Raw genomic sequence first — 17633 nt, 5'->3', positions numbered from 1 at the left:
AAGAACTCAATTTACAAGCAATATATCAGCTGCCACAAATGACTTGCAACCCCTTCAAAAATGACATTTTTATGCAAAAGCTAACAAAACGCACAAAAATTAACTGCCATAACTGTGCCGTCAGCAAATGTCCTGGCGACCTAAGGAGTCTGCAGGGTGCAGGCTGTGACTGGGACTCACTCCATTTCCTTTGCAATTGCAAAATCATTTTAAAGAGACTCCACAGCCAAGTAGTCACAATTCTCATTTCTTTGCTCCCATTACAGATAGCATGGGGAGTTCATTTCAACAACCCTATGGGTCTCCAACTGTGAAAATGATTAAATCTACAAGATCCATATCATAAAAGAAATAAATTGGGAATTTAACAGCAGAGGGGAGCGACTGTGAATATCCCGAGTCAAATTTTGTGCACAACCTATTCCAGTCAGTTTGGCTCATCCTGCAGAAAACATGCTCTCTAAATCAGAAACACCACACTTGAAATTAGAATTTAAATTTGTAAAACCAGCCTGGCTTTAATGACTTCGTTTTAATCAGAGTGAGGGAACCTGGTGCCATCCTAATGGGCTAGGCTGAGTGTGCCAGGTCAGCCTATCAAAGATCTAACCAACCTTACTGAGGCAAAGCTCTGCTTCCCTGGTGACAGCAGTGCCATTTGCTTTGATGTTCTGACTTGCAGTGGAAAACTGACAGAAGACTTATTTCATTTGCTCAGAAGAGAAAAACATGCTCATTTCAAAGCACATTGCTGATCCACATGCAAATGGAATGGCAGCATTTTTTTCTGATCTTCTTTACATGAGGGCAAAAAAACCCTGTCTTTGATCATCACATGGTCTAAATGAGGAAAGATACTTGGCTTTCAGGCATATCAAGGGCCTGTGCCCTGCCGCCCCTACAAGCCCCCAGCTGCAATATGCCCATCATTCCACCTAATTACTGCCACATGAGGAAAAAAAAACTATAAAAACAGCCAGGAAATTCATTAAAGGGTGGCTAATTCTATTCCTTCTCACTGACTGAGTCCATATTTTCCATGCCTGAGCCTGCATTTCTTCTGAGAGACGAGAAAGCCCTCTCCCTCCGTCTTTTCCCAGCTTGGCCCTTGTTTGTCAATAGGCAGAGCCTTTGGCACACCAACCTGGCATCAAAGGGTTTCACACTTCACAGGCCACAGGGATTAGAGGCCTTTCAGGCCTACAAAACCCATCTCAGCTCCACAAAGGCTTCCGGTTATTAGAACCCACAGGCATAAAGGAAGAAGAGGAGGAGGAGGCAAATGAGCATCTGGATGCTTCTGATTCCAGCTTCCTCTTTAAAAAGTTCCATGGTATAAATTTTATAGCAAAGTTGATTACAGTAAGTATGGCCACAAACTGAGGTGTAATTTCACTCTCATACACACACTGTTGTACACACTGTGTGTTTGATGCGCAGGGTCTCCACATCTCTCTCCTCCAGAGCAGTAAGTCTATAAGTGAGGACGTGGAGGTTAAAGGAGAGAGTCTCTTTTTAGGCTGGCGCTCTGTGACTTATTGGTTTAGGCTGCAGTAGATCATAGCTATGAGCAGCAGCATACAGATGGTGCTGCCTGATAAACACCCTCTGAGGCAGCCAACACTGCCTCCTTTGTGTGAGCCCTCACCTCCTCATAAGGTAGGGGGTTTCCTGCACCTGTGCACACTCCCTGGCGTGGTCGTGCATGCAAACACAATGCACGATAATGGGGGGGGGTTGGGGGGGCAAAAACATACACTCACACACGCATACACACACAAACCTGCATGTGCAGTTGTGTGTCTCATTTGCCATCAGTGGAGCATGTTGTTATCCTCTGCTCAGCGCTCTCTCATGAAATGTAGGGCAGGGACAACAACAGGTGCCTGTGCGGGCGACAGCCTGCAATGCCTCCTGGGCTAAATGCTTCACACTCGCTTCATTTCGACATGCGACAGCCTTGTAAGGATTAATTATTTCCCCTGGGGATGGAAGAATATGCTTTTTCCCTTCCTGAGAGCAGGAGGCTATGTGCACTCACAAGCACATGAAACAGCTTATAGTAAATGAACAGGGAAACCTGGGCTAGAGCTGCTTTTACAATAAGCAAGGAAAAAAAACTTTCACATGAAAGGAATGTAAACAAACCAAGCATATGATTGAACTGCACTGGAGATGAGATAAAAGCTCAGGCAAACACATGCATTAGTTCTGAGAGATCACGCGCCAGGGAGCGGAGATGGCAGGGAGGCAATTAATGGGCTGACCTTCGTCCTTAATCACCCAGTGCCTGGCACACAATGCCCATGTGTCAGAGCAGCACATCTCTAAATGCCACCCCTCATTAGTACGATGCACGCAGTGAGAGAGGCTATCTGTGCAGTGTTACACTCTCCAGCGGTCAGACAGAGATAGCAAGGCTTGGATAGGATAACATGGCAGACTGAGCTGCAGTAGGCCATGATATGATCTAGAAATCCCATTTCACTTGGAGGATGGGCACTCTCCTTTCTCTCCATTTTTGATTGGCATGAAACTCCCCAAGCGCAACGTCCTTGGTGTACCCCCGTGCTGTCACTGTGATTGCATGTGTGCTTCTGTGTATGCATGCATGTGTGTGTGTATCTGAGTGCGTTTAGTGAAGGGGGTACCCAATTCTGAACACTCAATTAACACTCCTTTAATTAGCCAGCAGTACATTTTGAATTCTGATGAACTAATTTTCTTGGTGCGAGGGTGGAGGAGGAGGTGGTGGTGGTGGTGGTGGAGGTGGGTGTGGGTGTGGGTGTGGGGGGGGGCTGGTAAAGACGAGGTCCACTGGGTACAAAACAGCAATAAAGAGGGAACTGGTTAGATTAGACTGTAAAAAATCCATTAAATTCTGTGCACTTCTTCCAAGTGAGAGGTCAAATTGTGTTGATCACAAGAAGCAAAGGCAGTCAGAGAGAGTATGAGAGCAGGGAGTTAGGTGAGGTGGAAAGGGGTGGGGGGGGTGGGGGGTAGCAGAGGAGTGGAGAAAAAAGGGAGAGGAGATAGGGAGTCAGAGGCTGTGCGAGAGTGCAGCACCAAATCCAGAGGACCACGAGAATGCTTTGCATTTTAATTAGAGGTTTAAATGAATAAGCAGAGGGAAAAATCTGAGAGAACTGCCTGAAATGCCCTTGCTCCCATTTATTAGTGTTCCAAGTGTTCTAAAATTATGAGCAGGTTGGAGAAGTTTCTTCTTATTAGTGGAGAAAACGCTCCAACACATCAAAAAGCCCTTGGCGTTTTCTCACTCACTCCTGCGAGCCTGTATCCCTACTTACCACACGCTTTGATCCCCTCTGACCATGTACACTGGTGAGCAGAGGGGGGAAAAAAAAGTGCCTGTTTAAATGAAAGGAGAGGATCGTTTGGCTGAACTGCAATTAAGTTTTCACAGAACAACGAGTGCATAGTACACATTAACTTCGGCCCAAACAAACAGAGCCGTCTGTGATGAGGTTAGGGCAAACAACGGGAGCAGAGATGAACCAGAAAGATGAAAGAAAACACGGGGTTCAGAGGGAGCCTTTTCCCCTGAGAGGGACGGCTCCTGTTTAATGTGTGTGAGCCCAGAGAGGACATTAGCTGCTACACTGATCGTGTATCTTTTCAACCTACATGCAGCTTTATGTGCTGGGTCTTTTTTCCCCCCCAAAATGTTATTCTTTTGCATGCAACAGAGGATTCAAATTGGGGATTTTTAAATTCCGTGCTATGCATTTGAGACCGCTGGACCACCAGGATGCCCCTCTCCACATTCCACTACTAACAGACACTTTGCCCTAATTGCAAGTTATTCAAATTAATAATTCATGGCTAGAACAGTCCGTCGCGTCAGAACCCCTCAGCTTGCAAAAAAAAGGATGACCTGTCAAATGTGCTGCAGCCTAGAAAGGGCAGATTCAACAGCATTGTGCCATGGAGGGACCCTTGACCCGCGGCTATTGTTTAGCTCTTAGCAGATAGGATCAGGGTCTATGACATCCTCTCTCCACCTCCATGAGCCTGCCGTAAAAGGACGGGCTGGCGGGGGGAAGCCAGAGGCAGCTTCGCATCCTGAACAATACCTGCCTTGTGCTAATGGAGGTGTCATCTGGCACAGGGCTGATTAGTCAGCGATTACAGCCAGGCCTCAATTGCCGTGACAACTGCTGCAAACACAATGGGCCCTGATAGAGCCAGCTGTTTGGTCCTCTGCAATTAACCCTGCATCCCACTCGTCTCCGGCAGTGCGCTGCCTCTAATTGACTATCGGGCACACAAAGCGGGGGCTGTCGGCCAGACCCCCTGGACATAGCCCCCCGCCCCTCTGCAGAGGTAGAGATGATAATAATAGAGGCGTCCTGTGGACTCGGCCGCCAGTCAATCAAAGCCTCAGTGCCCCACAGGAGCTTCCTGAGAAGAGAGGGAGCAGAGGAAGCACATGTATGAGCCAGTGATCAACAGGGTAGAGCAGCCTTGCAGGGGGGCAGACATGTTGAATATGCCCTCAGCCAGAGGACTAATCAATTCGAGTGCACGTTAGGGGAAAGGGAACCCTGCTGCTTGCTTGATATCAGAAAAGCCATTTTTAGGAACACTCATCTCCCTCTGTTCATCTCAAGGTTGATTTTCTGTGCAACAACACAGAGAGAGAAAAAAAATCAAGGCAATTATTTGTCAGGCCTTTGCTATCTATAATTGCAAAGATAAAAATCAAACTGCAATGATTTCTCAGAGGATAGAGCTGTCTGAATTCACGACTGCTTGTGTCATCATAATCATCAAACAGATGCAAACTGTACAAGGGGAAGAAGAAAAGAAAGCGTGGCCTTCTTCACCAAACTCCTCTCTGTCTTCTCCAAATTCTTCACGTTTATTTTTGAGGGGGCCGATTGTAATTTTTCATGCAAATCTTGAAGTCAAAAATTTGTGTTTCGCAAAGTAAACAAACCGTCCATGTCACAGTCACATCGTGCTACTTCTAATTCGAATGTCACACACTAAATCACACGGAAATATCTGAATCGAATGAATACATAAAATCACAGGGGGTGCCATACTGCAATCACATATTGGACTTTTAACCTGCCAACATGTTTCACAAATAGCAAAGAGGATAATGAGAATGTTAAAGCAATCTGCACACTGATCCTTCACAGGCACGCAGACATGGCACAATGTCAAAAATGGATTTAATCATTAAAAGAGATTTAAAAAACTTGGACTAAACTCCCAAATCTAATCTTTCATTTCATTAAACCCAATCTCATCTAAGATTTAATCTATCTATTTCCTGCACAAGCAGATGGAAGAAATACCAAATTGAGAGCCTAATTTGGGCTTCCTCCTCACACAGACTGCAGCATGAGGTCATTTAGTTAGCCTGCAGAGAGGCAGTACACGTGTGCGGTTAATACAGTACACTGAGGCTGAGATAAGGTCTGCAGGTACAGATAGCACCAGATGGGAGCAGAAAAAACAAGATCCACTGACACTTTCTGCACAACATGTTTGTCTATTGATACTATAATTATTTCACTGTTTCACGTTGGTGTAGAACTTGATGGTGGTCAATGTGTCAGATCAAAACAGCTAATTAGGCTTCTATTATGAAGGTTTCCTCCCAAGAAACTGAAATATTATACCGCCAGGACACAGCCATGTTTACATTTTCTCGTTACAATTTATCTCTAAAGCCAGATGTTACTGAATCAGCCATGAAAATTAATTAGCTGGTTTGATGTGGCAACCTCATGCTCCTTCCAGACAGACCTGGCTTTTATGGGCTGTAGGGGAAATTACTGAGAATTGATTGATCCTGAAGGACTCCTCTGTACACATGGCCTGGCAGACACACACACACACACACACACACACACACACACACACACACACACACACACACACACACACACACACACACACACACACACACACACAGATCCTGCTAACAACAGTTGATCCAAACGTTTTACCCTCCGGATGAACCTGACATCCTTTCTCTTTAGTAGCTCCAACATCGATGCCTATTAGTCGTCAAAACCATAAAGTCTACGCAAGATCTGTGCGACTTCTTTGTTTTTCCCAAAAGCAGGTGATTCACAGTTAAAACTGGATGAAGCCAAAGGGACAAATCTCCGTGACCTCTGAACCCTCTGATCCATGAATTTCCCTCCACATGTCTCTTGATCTTTTTGCTGCTTCCTCATCCTCTTTACCTCCTCTCTATATTTTTCTTTATCTCTTCTTTTGCTTCATCTGTCTCGTCATCCCCCCTCTCTGTCTCTTCATCGTCCCCCCCCTCTCTGTCTCTTCATCCTCCCCACCCTCTCTGTCTCTTCATTCCCCCCCCCTCTCTGTCTCTTCCGTCTCTCTCTCTGAGTAAGTGAGTTTCATCTGGGGTGCTTGCCGGGCGAAATCACCTCAGGGCGAACACTTTATTATCTGTAGTCAAAGCGTCACCACAAATACCATTCTACACACACAAGTGTCACTTTCCATTTGTCTGCACTCTGGCTGCATTAGCAGAGCCTAGCCAGCCCAGAGCCTCGTCTCAAACGCGCCGGCAGAAGAAAACTAACAGCGTGGGAAAGCGCTCGTCCTGCATTCCTGCCCCATTAACACCACTGGCACCATCAAAGCAGACCTGCTGCCTCTCTCTGGAATTAAAACATTGTTATCAGCACTAACCTTTGTGAAGATTTGAAAGGACAAAACGATATTTAGGCAGCTTTATTAGGCCTTTTATGTTATGTTTTAAAGCAAGAAATCACAGGATCACTGCACGTCTTAATTACTGATGATCTGTCCAGCAAAAACAACACCGCCGAGTGCAGTTTACGTCCTCTTTGAGCCACAGAGGAATGCAGGCCAGCAGCAGCCATGTCAGGCCTTTTGTGGGACATCCGTGCTCCGAACAAAACACAGAAACTGGGGCAACATGTTTAACTCACACTACACGCTGCACTCCATAAACAAAACGACCAAACAAAAAGAACCGGCTCCATGTTTGTTCCCATGACAGCCAAAAAAGAAGAAGATGAAGAAGAAGAAAAAGAAGGCATTTCAATAGAAAAATATCATCCCTGAATATTTCACAGTGTGAACACAGCCACGACCTCATTTCAGGCACCAGTTTCGCCAGGCTCTTTCCATTTGCAATAATTTATGGGCCTGGATGGGCAACATAATAGATTATGAATGGAAAAAATAACTATATTCATCACAAAACGGCTCTCTGTTTAATAATCAAGTCTGGCCAAAGGGCTTAGTGGAGTGCACGGCTCTGTATAGATGGGGGGACCTAGCCCCCGGTTTGCGGGCTGCCTGTGATGAGCCAGCCCTCGGGCCTGCCTGGGCCACCCTCATTGTGCATACAGCATGGTCTAGAAAGCAGAGCTTTATCAGCAAATACCCCGAGTCAGCACAAGCAGCGGGGTGGTTATGCGTTGCGACTGGCACACCAGCCGATATTGTCATGTGCGATTAGGCCTGTGCTCATGAGCCTGTGAACTCATTCCTATGGCATCAAAGTCAACCCCACCCCCTACTCTCCTCCAGTTATATCCCTGCCTCTCTGCTGCCCTCTCCTCCTTCTCTAGGTTTTTCCATTTTACATCCAGCCCTGCCACTTCACAACACACCCTCATTGAACCTTGTGGAAAGCTGTGCTCCAGAGCAAACAGATACGGAGACAAAACACAACAACAGGTTGGACAGCTTTGATTTCCAAAACAAATCTCCGCAGCGTAATTAACGCGATCCAGAAGGGTCACCCGCAAGTTAGAGGCAGCCAGTGCACCAAAAAGCAGCTGGTGCCAGTTGTTTTGTCTCGGTACACCTCTCCAGATGACATGGCTGATAGAGACGAACAAAGGGAGGCTCACAGAAGAAAAAAAAAGCCAAACTGCGAGGCCAGATATGGGGAAACATCAGGAAGAAGGAGCAGAGATAAAACCATTCAGCGACGAGGCAGAGAGCAGCACAGGACACAGAGCCAAGAAAGAAATACGACGTGTGAAAATCCTGACCTGAAAGATTTATGTTGTGCCCTCCCTGTCCTGTCTTTAAGAGAATATGCCACGCTGTGACACTATTTTCTCAAAGGGCTTCATGTACAGCCAAGAGCGAGCAGCATTCACAGTCATGCACAAACTCAAATGGACACAGCGACAACACAAACACACACACAGGTTTGGAGTAAAGGAACCCAGAGGTAGAGATTGTAAGCGCACACAGAGATAAGAAAAGGAACCAGTGCAGAGAGCAGAGGAGGAGGAAGAAAGGGAGAGAGTGGGAGAGATGAGGGGAGGCTGGAGGCGCCTGGGCAGGCCTGTCAGACTGGAGGAAGTGCTGGTGCGCAGGCCTGCAGGTAAATGGAAGAAGAAAGGCGCCTGCAGGCTGCCTGAGGCAAGCCTGGGCCCTTCTGTTCTATCATTTAGGAGACAAGTCCTCCACTGATTCCCAATTAATATTTAACACTGCACAGACAACAAGGCACTCGGCTGCAGTACACATGCCAGCGAAAGGAGAGGAGAGGAGAGGAGAGGAGAGGAGAGGAGAGGAGAGGAGAGGAGGGGAGGGGAGGGGAGAGGAGAGGAGAGGAGAGGAGAGGAGGGGAGAGGAGAGGAGAGGAGAGGAGAGGAGGGGGGGAGGAAGGAGAGGAGAGGAGAGGAGAGGAGAGGAGAGGAGAGGAGAGGAGAGGAGAGGAGGGGAGAGGAGAGGAGAGGAGAGGAGAGGAGAGGAGAGGAGAGGAGAGGAGAGGAGAGGAGGGGAGAGGAGAGGAGAGGAGAGGAGAGGAGAGGAGAGGAGAGGAGAGGAGAGGAGAGGAGAGGAGAGGAGGGGGGTACATAAATGGGAAGTTTTCAGTCAGATTAAAAAACATTATGAAAGATTTAATGTCAATGGAGTTGTGGAGGCAGGGATTTAACAGACGCCATGTGTTATATTTTAAGTATTGCTTAAAGCTGAAATCTTTAATGTTTCTTAATTAATACACTTTCATTTCATGCATCTGTGAAACAAAATGAACGACAAATGTGGGGTCACACCTTCCGGGTTGGCGGGGCTTTCATCAGCTCATTAAGTAAAACCTTTGCCCTCATGTTACAGGGTTGGTCAAAAACAAAGATAAAACATAAAAATGACCTTACAGATCAAACAGTTCGGGATGCAGGCCTGGCTTTCCTCCAGGGTTAGAGGGTTAGTCAAAGTCTGTTCAAAGGACTCGAGGCCCAGAGTTAGATCTGGCAACCAGAGGTCAGCAACAAAACAAAAACACACACCCTAACCCTGAACGAATAACCAAGCAAAGACGACGATGAGACCGACGCATGTGAAGATGGCCTTCATGAGAACGAGCCTGACGAGCAAACCGCAGAAACTGTAGTAAAATGTCCCACAGGAGCGATGATTTCAGCATTGTGCTGTGGTCAGTTTGCACTCCCATGCTTTCTCCGCCAAACCCTCTGCACTATTAGAGCACACTGAAAAACCACAGCCAGGGATGGAATTAAAATCTGGTGCAAGCTGATGACTGGTCCGGACCAAAACACCAAACTCTGCCGCTGGTGACTCGATTTGATCCCACGACATTTCTTTTCCCAGCGCAAGAAGACCCTTTAAAGGAGATCATGATCAATATTTACCTTCTGCGAATATTAGAGTGTGTTGGCCAATTTACGAATAAATCAGAATCAAGCAAACCTCAACCTCAAACCTTAAAAATATTTATTCTGCATCTATTAAGATATAATGAAATTTTGATGAACACCTTTAAATGTGCTGTAATTTCTTGATGAGTTTGGATAAACTGGACAGAAATAGAGCAATTAAAGGCTGGCAATCTAGTTTAAAAGGACAATGAAACCTTTCTTCCTACTTGCACACTTTGCAATTCAAACGTTGGACCAAAACTACATTTTTATTTTGAGATTTGCAATGAAGAGACCACTCAAACACGCTTGGAGCGTGCCAGGAGCGTGCGACACCTCCTGAACGCCTCTCATGGTCAGTCTGTGGTGGGCTCAGCTCAGAGATGGCACAAGGCTGCGTGTCGTTTCCTGTGGGATGGCGAGGGAGCGCGGACACTCTCTGTACCCTCGCTCGCATCCCCCTGCCCACCCCCACTCTCTGGCAGGCGAAGACAGAGGGTGTCGATGCCTTGCACCTGGGATGCCCAAATGCCAGCTCGGAGGTTTTGGAACCAGGAGCCTGTTTTTCAACCCAAATCCTGCTGTGACCAAAACTAAAGCAGAGCCCCTCTTCCTCAAGCTCACCTCCCGAGGCAATAAGATTGCTTCGCCCCCCGTGTTCACAGCAGAAGGCAGAGGGCAGAGGGAAGGCATGGCTCTGTGGGACGCCACCAGCCGGAAATGATCCTCTGTGTGCCAGCACTGAGACGCCAACATGACAGAAGAGGGCCTGTAGTATGCATGAGTTAAGACCAGTACAAGCGAAATGACACGGCTGTCCCTCTGAAATAAAGTCAAACTCCATTAATGCTCTGGATTTTGCAATATAGCACCGTGATGAAAGTGTGAATGACACGTTTCATGTGGCTATGCAAACCCAGCGATCCCCAAAATGAGATTGCATAAGTAGGCAACCAGGAGGAGGCAGGCCATGGATAGCTGTCAATCACCTTTCACTATGAAAAATACCTCATGACCTCTGCTTCCCTGCTGCAGACTGTGCAATAATGACAGTCTCTGTAGGCACTCTGTGGAATTCCAAATGGGAGTTAGAAACGAGGTGGTTCAATCAGTGGGAAAAGGTCAAGCGCATGCAGATTCTCTCTCCCTCGCTCTCTTTCCATTCTTTTTCCCCCAGTTCCACTTTATGCCCCCCACCTTCGGGGTACTGAGGCAATCAGGGAAAAGGTTGTTATTTCTGCTGCCGCTCGCGACCACTTTTAAATATTCAACTGAAAACTCTCCCCCGTTTTATTTTTTCCCCCCACATAACAGCCGTTGGAACAACGCGCTGCAATTTGATATGCCAGCTAATTCCCCTGTTATGTCTCGCACGGCCTCAGACAACAGTGGAAGAGAGGTGGCTGGAGGTCATTACCTGAGCATATTCCCTCTCTGCCAGAGTGTGGCTTAGGAAGAGAAGCTGCTAAAAGCAAAGCAAACTAATGGCTCTGGCAGCTCTGCCTGCTGAGGCACAGGGCTATTAGGAAAACTACAATCCCCAGGTGAACTCCGTGTCATGTCCTCAGGCTGTGTGTGACATGGCCAGGTTGTCTCTGTCGTTCAAGCCGGAGGAAGGCTGCACATGGCCTGACATAGCATGAACCTGCGCTATCAGGCCTTCTGGGAACTTTTCATCTACACTTGGCTGATTGGCACCTTAGGCCTCCTGGGTGGTGTCACAGAGCGTCACGGCTGCAGGTTTGAGACATTTAACAGGGGACAAAACTGTTTTTTTGAGTTTGATTTCACCATAATTGCATTCATAATGATGAGAAACAGTTTCTGTCTTAATTAGTCTTACATAAGTCATTGCACTATAACCAAAAGTATGTGTGAACTGCAGCCAGGCCCTGCTGGGGTTAGACACAGGAGGGAACACCCAGGTTTTGCCCAAAGCGTGACCCAATTGCAAGGCAAATAGGGAGTGGCAATGACCTGTGTGGTTAACAAGGGCAGAACCTACAGCTGGATAAAGAAGACAAAAGTGCACACCCAGTGTGACAATGCCATTCCTCGAAAATGTCATGCCTGAGACAAATGCAGCTGCTAAGTAATGATTAAACAAATGAAAAGCTGCAGAAATCTGAAAAGATATTATTTTGGAAAATAGCCAGGCAGAAATATTCCCATCAAGCAGTCAACTGAGGGGTTCTGGACCTGTTATTCTTTAGCTGACATGTGGCAGAGTAATTGCTGGCTGGGCCGGGAAGGAGGCAGGGTAGTGGTGGGGGCTGCTGAGCCTCCTGTCCAGCCATCTCGGTGTTGCTCATCACTGGCCTGGCGCACCTTCCTCTCCCCTCTAAGAGCAGGGCTGCTCCGCTCACCCCTGCTCCCCGGACCCTCAGACCCTAAGCGGAGGATGACAATCGAGGAGAGGGACGGGGAGCGAGGGAGGTCGCCGCTGGCTGAGGGTGGCCGGGGTCGGTGGCATCCATTCACCCCTCTCCCCTTGCAGGGTCTTTCTCTCTCATCTGTCTGGATGGGTGCCCTCTCTCTGGGGCTCAACACGATGAGAGGCCCTGGCTCTGCTGCCGCCTCTGCCTTTCATGTCTCCATCTAGGGCAGTGGTAGAGAGATGTGGAGGGGAGGACGAAGGAGGGGGCAAGCTACAAATGTCACCCATAAGGGGGGATTTAATTAAAAATGACAGGGGCTGGCGCTTGAGAGTGCAGCCACATATGCGCGGAATTTGGGCGCAGTGAAAGCAAGTGCCTATGATTTATAATTCAAGTAATGCTCCGCACTCCTTTTAATTCTACGGCCAAAGAAAAAAATATCAAAAGGCCGTCTCTGTGAGGCTAATCCAATATGATATTTTTAAGGGCAGGCGGTCAATGGCTTTTTGAAAAGCCAGCTTCTCTGTCTCCCTTTCTGCTTCTCGCTCTCTTCTCCACTTGTCTGTCTTTCCCCACCTCCCTCTGCCGCTCCCTCCTTTCTCCCCCCTGCACTCCCCGCTCTACAGTACCCCAACCCCAACCCCCAACCCCCCGAGTCCAGACACAGAGCGGGCTGTGATAATGGAAACATCCCGCTCTCCGCCTCCCGTTTCTCCCGCTAAGCTCTGTGCGCTTGGGGGAAATTGATTGTCTGGCGAGCCGATCTGAACGCTTCCAGCTGATGGTAGAGCCAGTTAAGTCCTTTTTTATTGAGGGTATGAGGGATTTTTAATGGGAGTCGCATCAATGAACTGTGCAGCCACTCGGCATCTGCATGCAGGGGCTTTTTCTCGCCCTCTCATCCCAACTGCTCTGCCACCCTAGTCCTCACACACACACACACATGCACGCACACACACATGCACTACTTGTGTGTAAAGGACAGAAGATGCAAATGACACAGCTCACCTCTGCCTCACTGCCAGGTAATCCCCCTCCTGTGCTCTCACTCACTCTGTCTCTTTGAGGGGTGTATTCTGGTATTCAGCCTCCTGTTGAGAGCCCAGGTCACCTTACCCACAACCCCCTTCCATGTTGGCACGAACTGGGCCACGAACAATCAATCATGGGGACCTGCTCAGCATGGTGACCTGAGTGTGCCCACTTCTGCAGCCAGACCCACTGTCTGCCTTTCTGCACCCCTTCTGGGCCTGGACGAACAATTGCCTTATTGAGGCCAAGAGCTGCACAGTGGTGGAAATCCAACACTTGCTCCCCCCTCCCCCTCCAAGGACAGAAAGGAGGCTATTATGTTCAAACATCCTCATTATGAACCTCAAGTCAGTCGCAGTGGTAGTCTTTCAATCAAAGGATTTAACAGGTGGAGAGAGAGCGAGACAGAGAGAGGGAGTCAGATAGAGAGGGTCAGTAAGAGGGAGCGAAAGGGAAGACTGTTCTTTTTCTCTATTGATTTGAGTCCTGACTCCCACTGGCTGCTCCTCAATGAAGGACCCTGGGAGGAAGTGGGCTAATCCTGCGAAATTGGAAGGAGGGAATCGATTAAGACGACTGTTGAGGACTCCCTCCATTTCTCTCCCTTCCTCTCCATCTTTACCTTCTCTAATTCTATTTTGCGCAGCCTCTCTTTGTGCTCCCTTTCACTTCACCTCTCTCTGAAACCTCATTAGTGGGCCCAGTTGAACCCCACTCAGCTGAAGAGCTGCCCCATCCGAATGCGCCCGGAGCTCTGTTTATCTCTTTCGATCCCCCCTCTGGTTTCACACGCACCTACACAGCTCCATATGAAACATCCATACAGACCAGCAGAAACACCTCCAGATCTGAGGACAGAGGTAGCACCCAGTCACCCTGTTGTTTGTGACTCTCCTCTCCTCTGTAGGAGGCGATTGGAGTGTGATGTTGAGCTGAGAAGTAGCTAATTGGCCGGTGAGGAGCTGAGAAAGAGCGCAGGCAGTGCTTCATTTCTTCACCCAGAGCCCATCAGAGCCTCTTTAAAGCCTTTCAGTGGACTGGTTACAGGCCTGATACAATGTCCCACTGATGAAGAAGCACAGACGCTGCTATTCCCACAGAGCCTCTCTGAGATGAGGTAAAATCTGGTGGGTTAGTGCTCCCCTGCTCTCATCAGCCAGCCCCTTTAATCAGCTTGAGGTAGCTCGTAGGCCTGCCATGTAAACAAAGGCCATTAAAGACCCTCGGAGCGCTCAATAAGGCGGAGAGACCTCTCTCCCCGTCATCAGAAAACAGACTCAGTGTAGAAGGCTTATCCGAAAGCTTCGACAAAATTAGGGAGAAATTCACCTTCCAGATGCCTGACTGCCGCAGCTCTCTCTAATCCCAAACTGGTTAGAATTAGTTTTGCCAGCCCTGTAACAGTTTTCATCCCTGGCTCATCTCTGTCCCTTTACACCATTTTGTGAGTGGACAGAGGGTGGTGCTCGGGGAGCAAACAGAGCAGCTGTCATGCTTTACAGGCGGCCGGCACAGCCAGGGCCAGACACTGTAAATGTTTACAGACCCTCAGGGTCACCCAGGGCCAGTGAGGCACGTTAAACACTGTCTGTCCAGCCCTGTTGCCACGACTGCACAATCAGCACAGCTAAACAGGCCCCCCTCACAATGAGTAGCCAAACAACATGGCAATCCAAGGTCTAAGTGCAGAGCGAGTGAAACTGTTTAGAATTCCTCAGAGTGGAGAGAGAGCACAGTGACAAACAACAGAAACCGGAAAGTCTATTTTCCTTCACTTATTCACAGTCAGGGTTAACTACCCGTTTCCATCATTCAGCGTGACTGATAGATTAAATACCAACGCCAAACACAAGCCTCTCTCATTCCTTAGCTTTGGGCGAGCTGAACTCCTGACCTCCATCGCCCGCTGTTGCTTTCTTAACTCACATTTCCGTCCAAGGGCTTGCGGGGGCTCCAGGGTCTTGCTGGCACACACCGGGTGCTGGGGTGGAGGGTTTTGCCTCCTCTGCAGACAGGCCAGCATGGCGAGGTGGGCACAGTACTACAGCCGGGGGAGTTCTGCGGCCAACCTGGAGCATAGAAAGAGCAAGAAAAAGAGAGAGGAAGGAACACTGGGTGAGTTAAGCAGGATGATTTGAGGTCAAAGCTCCACGGCCGTGTCCGGTAAGGCGGCAGGAGCTGGCTCTGGGCTACATGGGCTAGGTTTCTCACCCGGGATTTAATTGGGAACGCATGCCTCCAGCTGCCTGCCTCTCAGCTCTGCGTGCTGAATGATAAACACACACCTGCACTGGGGCAGCACGGTTGACACGGGTTCAGAGCACAGACCAGCCCAGTCACTCTGCAGCCTCAAACGGCACATCCACACGGCCATTCAACCGCATCCCCCGTCTGTGAAACCATCCTCAAAACAAGCACACAGGCACACACAGAAAGTAGCAACACTCAGGCACATTCCTTCCAGGGCAGTGTGTATGCGGTGATTGATGGCGTTATCTATAGACAGCAAAAAAAAAAGAAAAAAAAGAAGGTAATGCTGAGAAAACAGCAGTCTGTCTGCTACAACTTAACATGCAACAGCTCTGGGGGACTGTCAGGAGAGGCCTGTGGGACTGAGCGGTGTCTGGATGTATGTGTAGCTGTGTGTTGAACCGTATGGCTGCATGTGTGTGTGTGTGTGAGCAAATGCAATGGGTTGGGTGGGTGAGACTGCCAGCCGTACATCAGGGCTAGTGACGGCACTAATCAATCTCCCTCTAGGCCATAAATCTCCAGCTCTACACTCCCCCTTTTCCCCACAGCCACCTTCACTCAGGAACAGTGAGGCAGTCGCCGCTAGTTTCCTCTCAAAAAGCCCATCACAGCTCCGGTGGAAACACAGGACAATCGAGTAGCATGGAGGGTATCATTCATCAGCAACATACCAGTGTCACATAGCACAATGATGACTGATTACAAAGTCTTCTACTTGGATTATGGGCTGGATGAGAACAGCTAAAGCAAACCATTTAGGCTCAGAAAGTGTTTTTATATGATAAGGATCGAGATTCACTCCTCTATAGTTCACTTAGCGGATATTCTTTGGTTTCCAGGAAAAATGTGCTCTTACTGTACTGTACGCTGCAGAGGCTCAGGAGCCGTCGCGGCCTTCGTCTAAGCTCTGAATGCGTTTGAGTCTCTTGTCCAAAAATGCATCGATATGAAACACTATCGTTTCCATCTGGGCTGGTCTCCTCCCATATTAAAACAAAGAACAGAGGCAAATATTTCATCTATGCTGTCAGCGCCAGCGTCTCCTGCCATGATGCGTGGCAGATTATTGAAAAATGATTTCTCATGCGCCTGTCACAGGCTTGTCCTCCGTTATTTATTTTCTCAGTGAATCACTAAATGAACATTTAGCCACCTGCCATCAGTCCATTACTGAGTTGTATAGATTATCATTTTAATATGAAAGAAAGCAATTACAATGATTACGAGATAAATTAATGGCAGTCTGTAAAGCGCCAGCTCCTGCTCTTGCTCATTTAAGGAATAAAGGACAATACAGATCACCAGTGAAAAACATCAAAATATCAAAGCGCTAACAGAAGCAGTCGATCAAGGCAGCCTTCGCTGAACGTTCCCGGAATATCTGATCGAAAACTGATTTGAAAGTTGAAAAACACATCCGTGCAATACGTTTTCATGCAGTTTTATGGAAGGTTACGGCTCAAAATGTCTCCCAGAATTCGAGATTACTGTTATTTTGATTTGATAAAGTGAATTTAGCGCCTTCTTTTCATCTGACCTTGAACAACAAATCCTCTGAAAAATAACTAAAACAGTCTTTGGTCTGAATGTTTACACTCTTCCCATTCCACACCCACATGGGCTGATACCATTTTAAGTATAATTGAGCTTTGAATGTGAAAGAAGGGACTAGATTTTCAAGAATAGGTGCATTTATATAAACTTCAACAGCCCTCCTCACACAGATTTCAACTTTTTAAAACAGAGCTGAGAGCAGTCGATCCGTGTTTACTGCCGCTGTTTTACTGCACTGTTTGTCGCAAATACATTTTCTTTTCTCACGGATAAAGTAAAACCTGATTAAAGTATGGATTGAGAAATGGAGGAGGGAAGCGTGATTGACAAACAGAACAAAATTTACTGCCTATAATTAACATTGAATGACTTTCCTGGTTTGAATACTTTAAGATTAGAAGCAGGTGTTACAGGAGAAAATGCACCGTCCCTGCAAAGAATTCAGCCTTTCACTCACAAAACGCGTTTTTAGATAAAACATTTTTCACAAGACATTGAATCTGACCTCAGACCCCGAGGCTTGTATAACGCACTTAACACTCCGAGTCAAATGTGTATTTTTAAAACCTGTCAGAAGCAGCACAAAACAACACTTTTAGCACAAACCTGACGGTGTGAAAATGGTGTTCACAAAAAAAATGCTTCTCTCTAATAAATGTAAGTAAATTAAACCTTTAGACTAAGAATTTCACTGTGCCCTCACACACACACACACACACACACACACACGCGTACACACAAACACACACATTGC

The 17633-nt window shown here is 47.6% G+C and overlaps 1 protein-coding gene across 2 annotated transcripts in view; it reads right to left on the bottom strand.

Moving 5' to 3' along the window:
- Nucleotides 1–17633, bottom strand: part of fam222aa (family with sequence similarity 222 member Aa) — a 45910-nt gene that overhangs the window by 4878 nt on the left and 23399 nt on the right. The window contains exon 2 of one of the 2 annotated variants that reach the window (XM_070963793.1): nucleotides 14999–15141. The exons of the other annotated variant lie outside the window; for it this stretch is intronic. Within the exon in view, the coding sequence (XP_070819894.1) occupies nucleotides 14999–15095 (97 nt within the window). The 5' untranslated portion in view covers nucleotides 15096–15141. The remainder of the gene's footprint in view (nucleotides 1–14998; nucleotides 15142–17633) is intronic. 2 annotated transcript variants of the gene reach the window in all.

This window comes from Chaetodon trifascialis, chromosome 6 (assembly GCF_039877785.1).
Source record: "Chaetodon trifascialis isolate fChaTrf1 chromosome 6, fChaTrf1.hap1, whole genome shotgun sequence".
NCBI classification, from domain to species: Eukaryota; Metazoa; Chordata; class Actinopteri; order Chaetodontiformes; family Chaetodontidae; genus Chaetodon; species Chaetodon trifascialis.
This window is presented reverse-complemented; position numbering and strand designations above follow the sequence as displayed.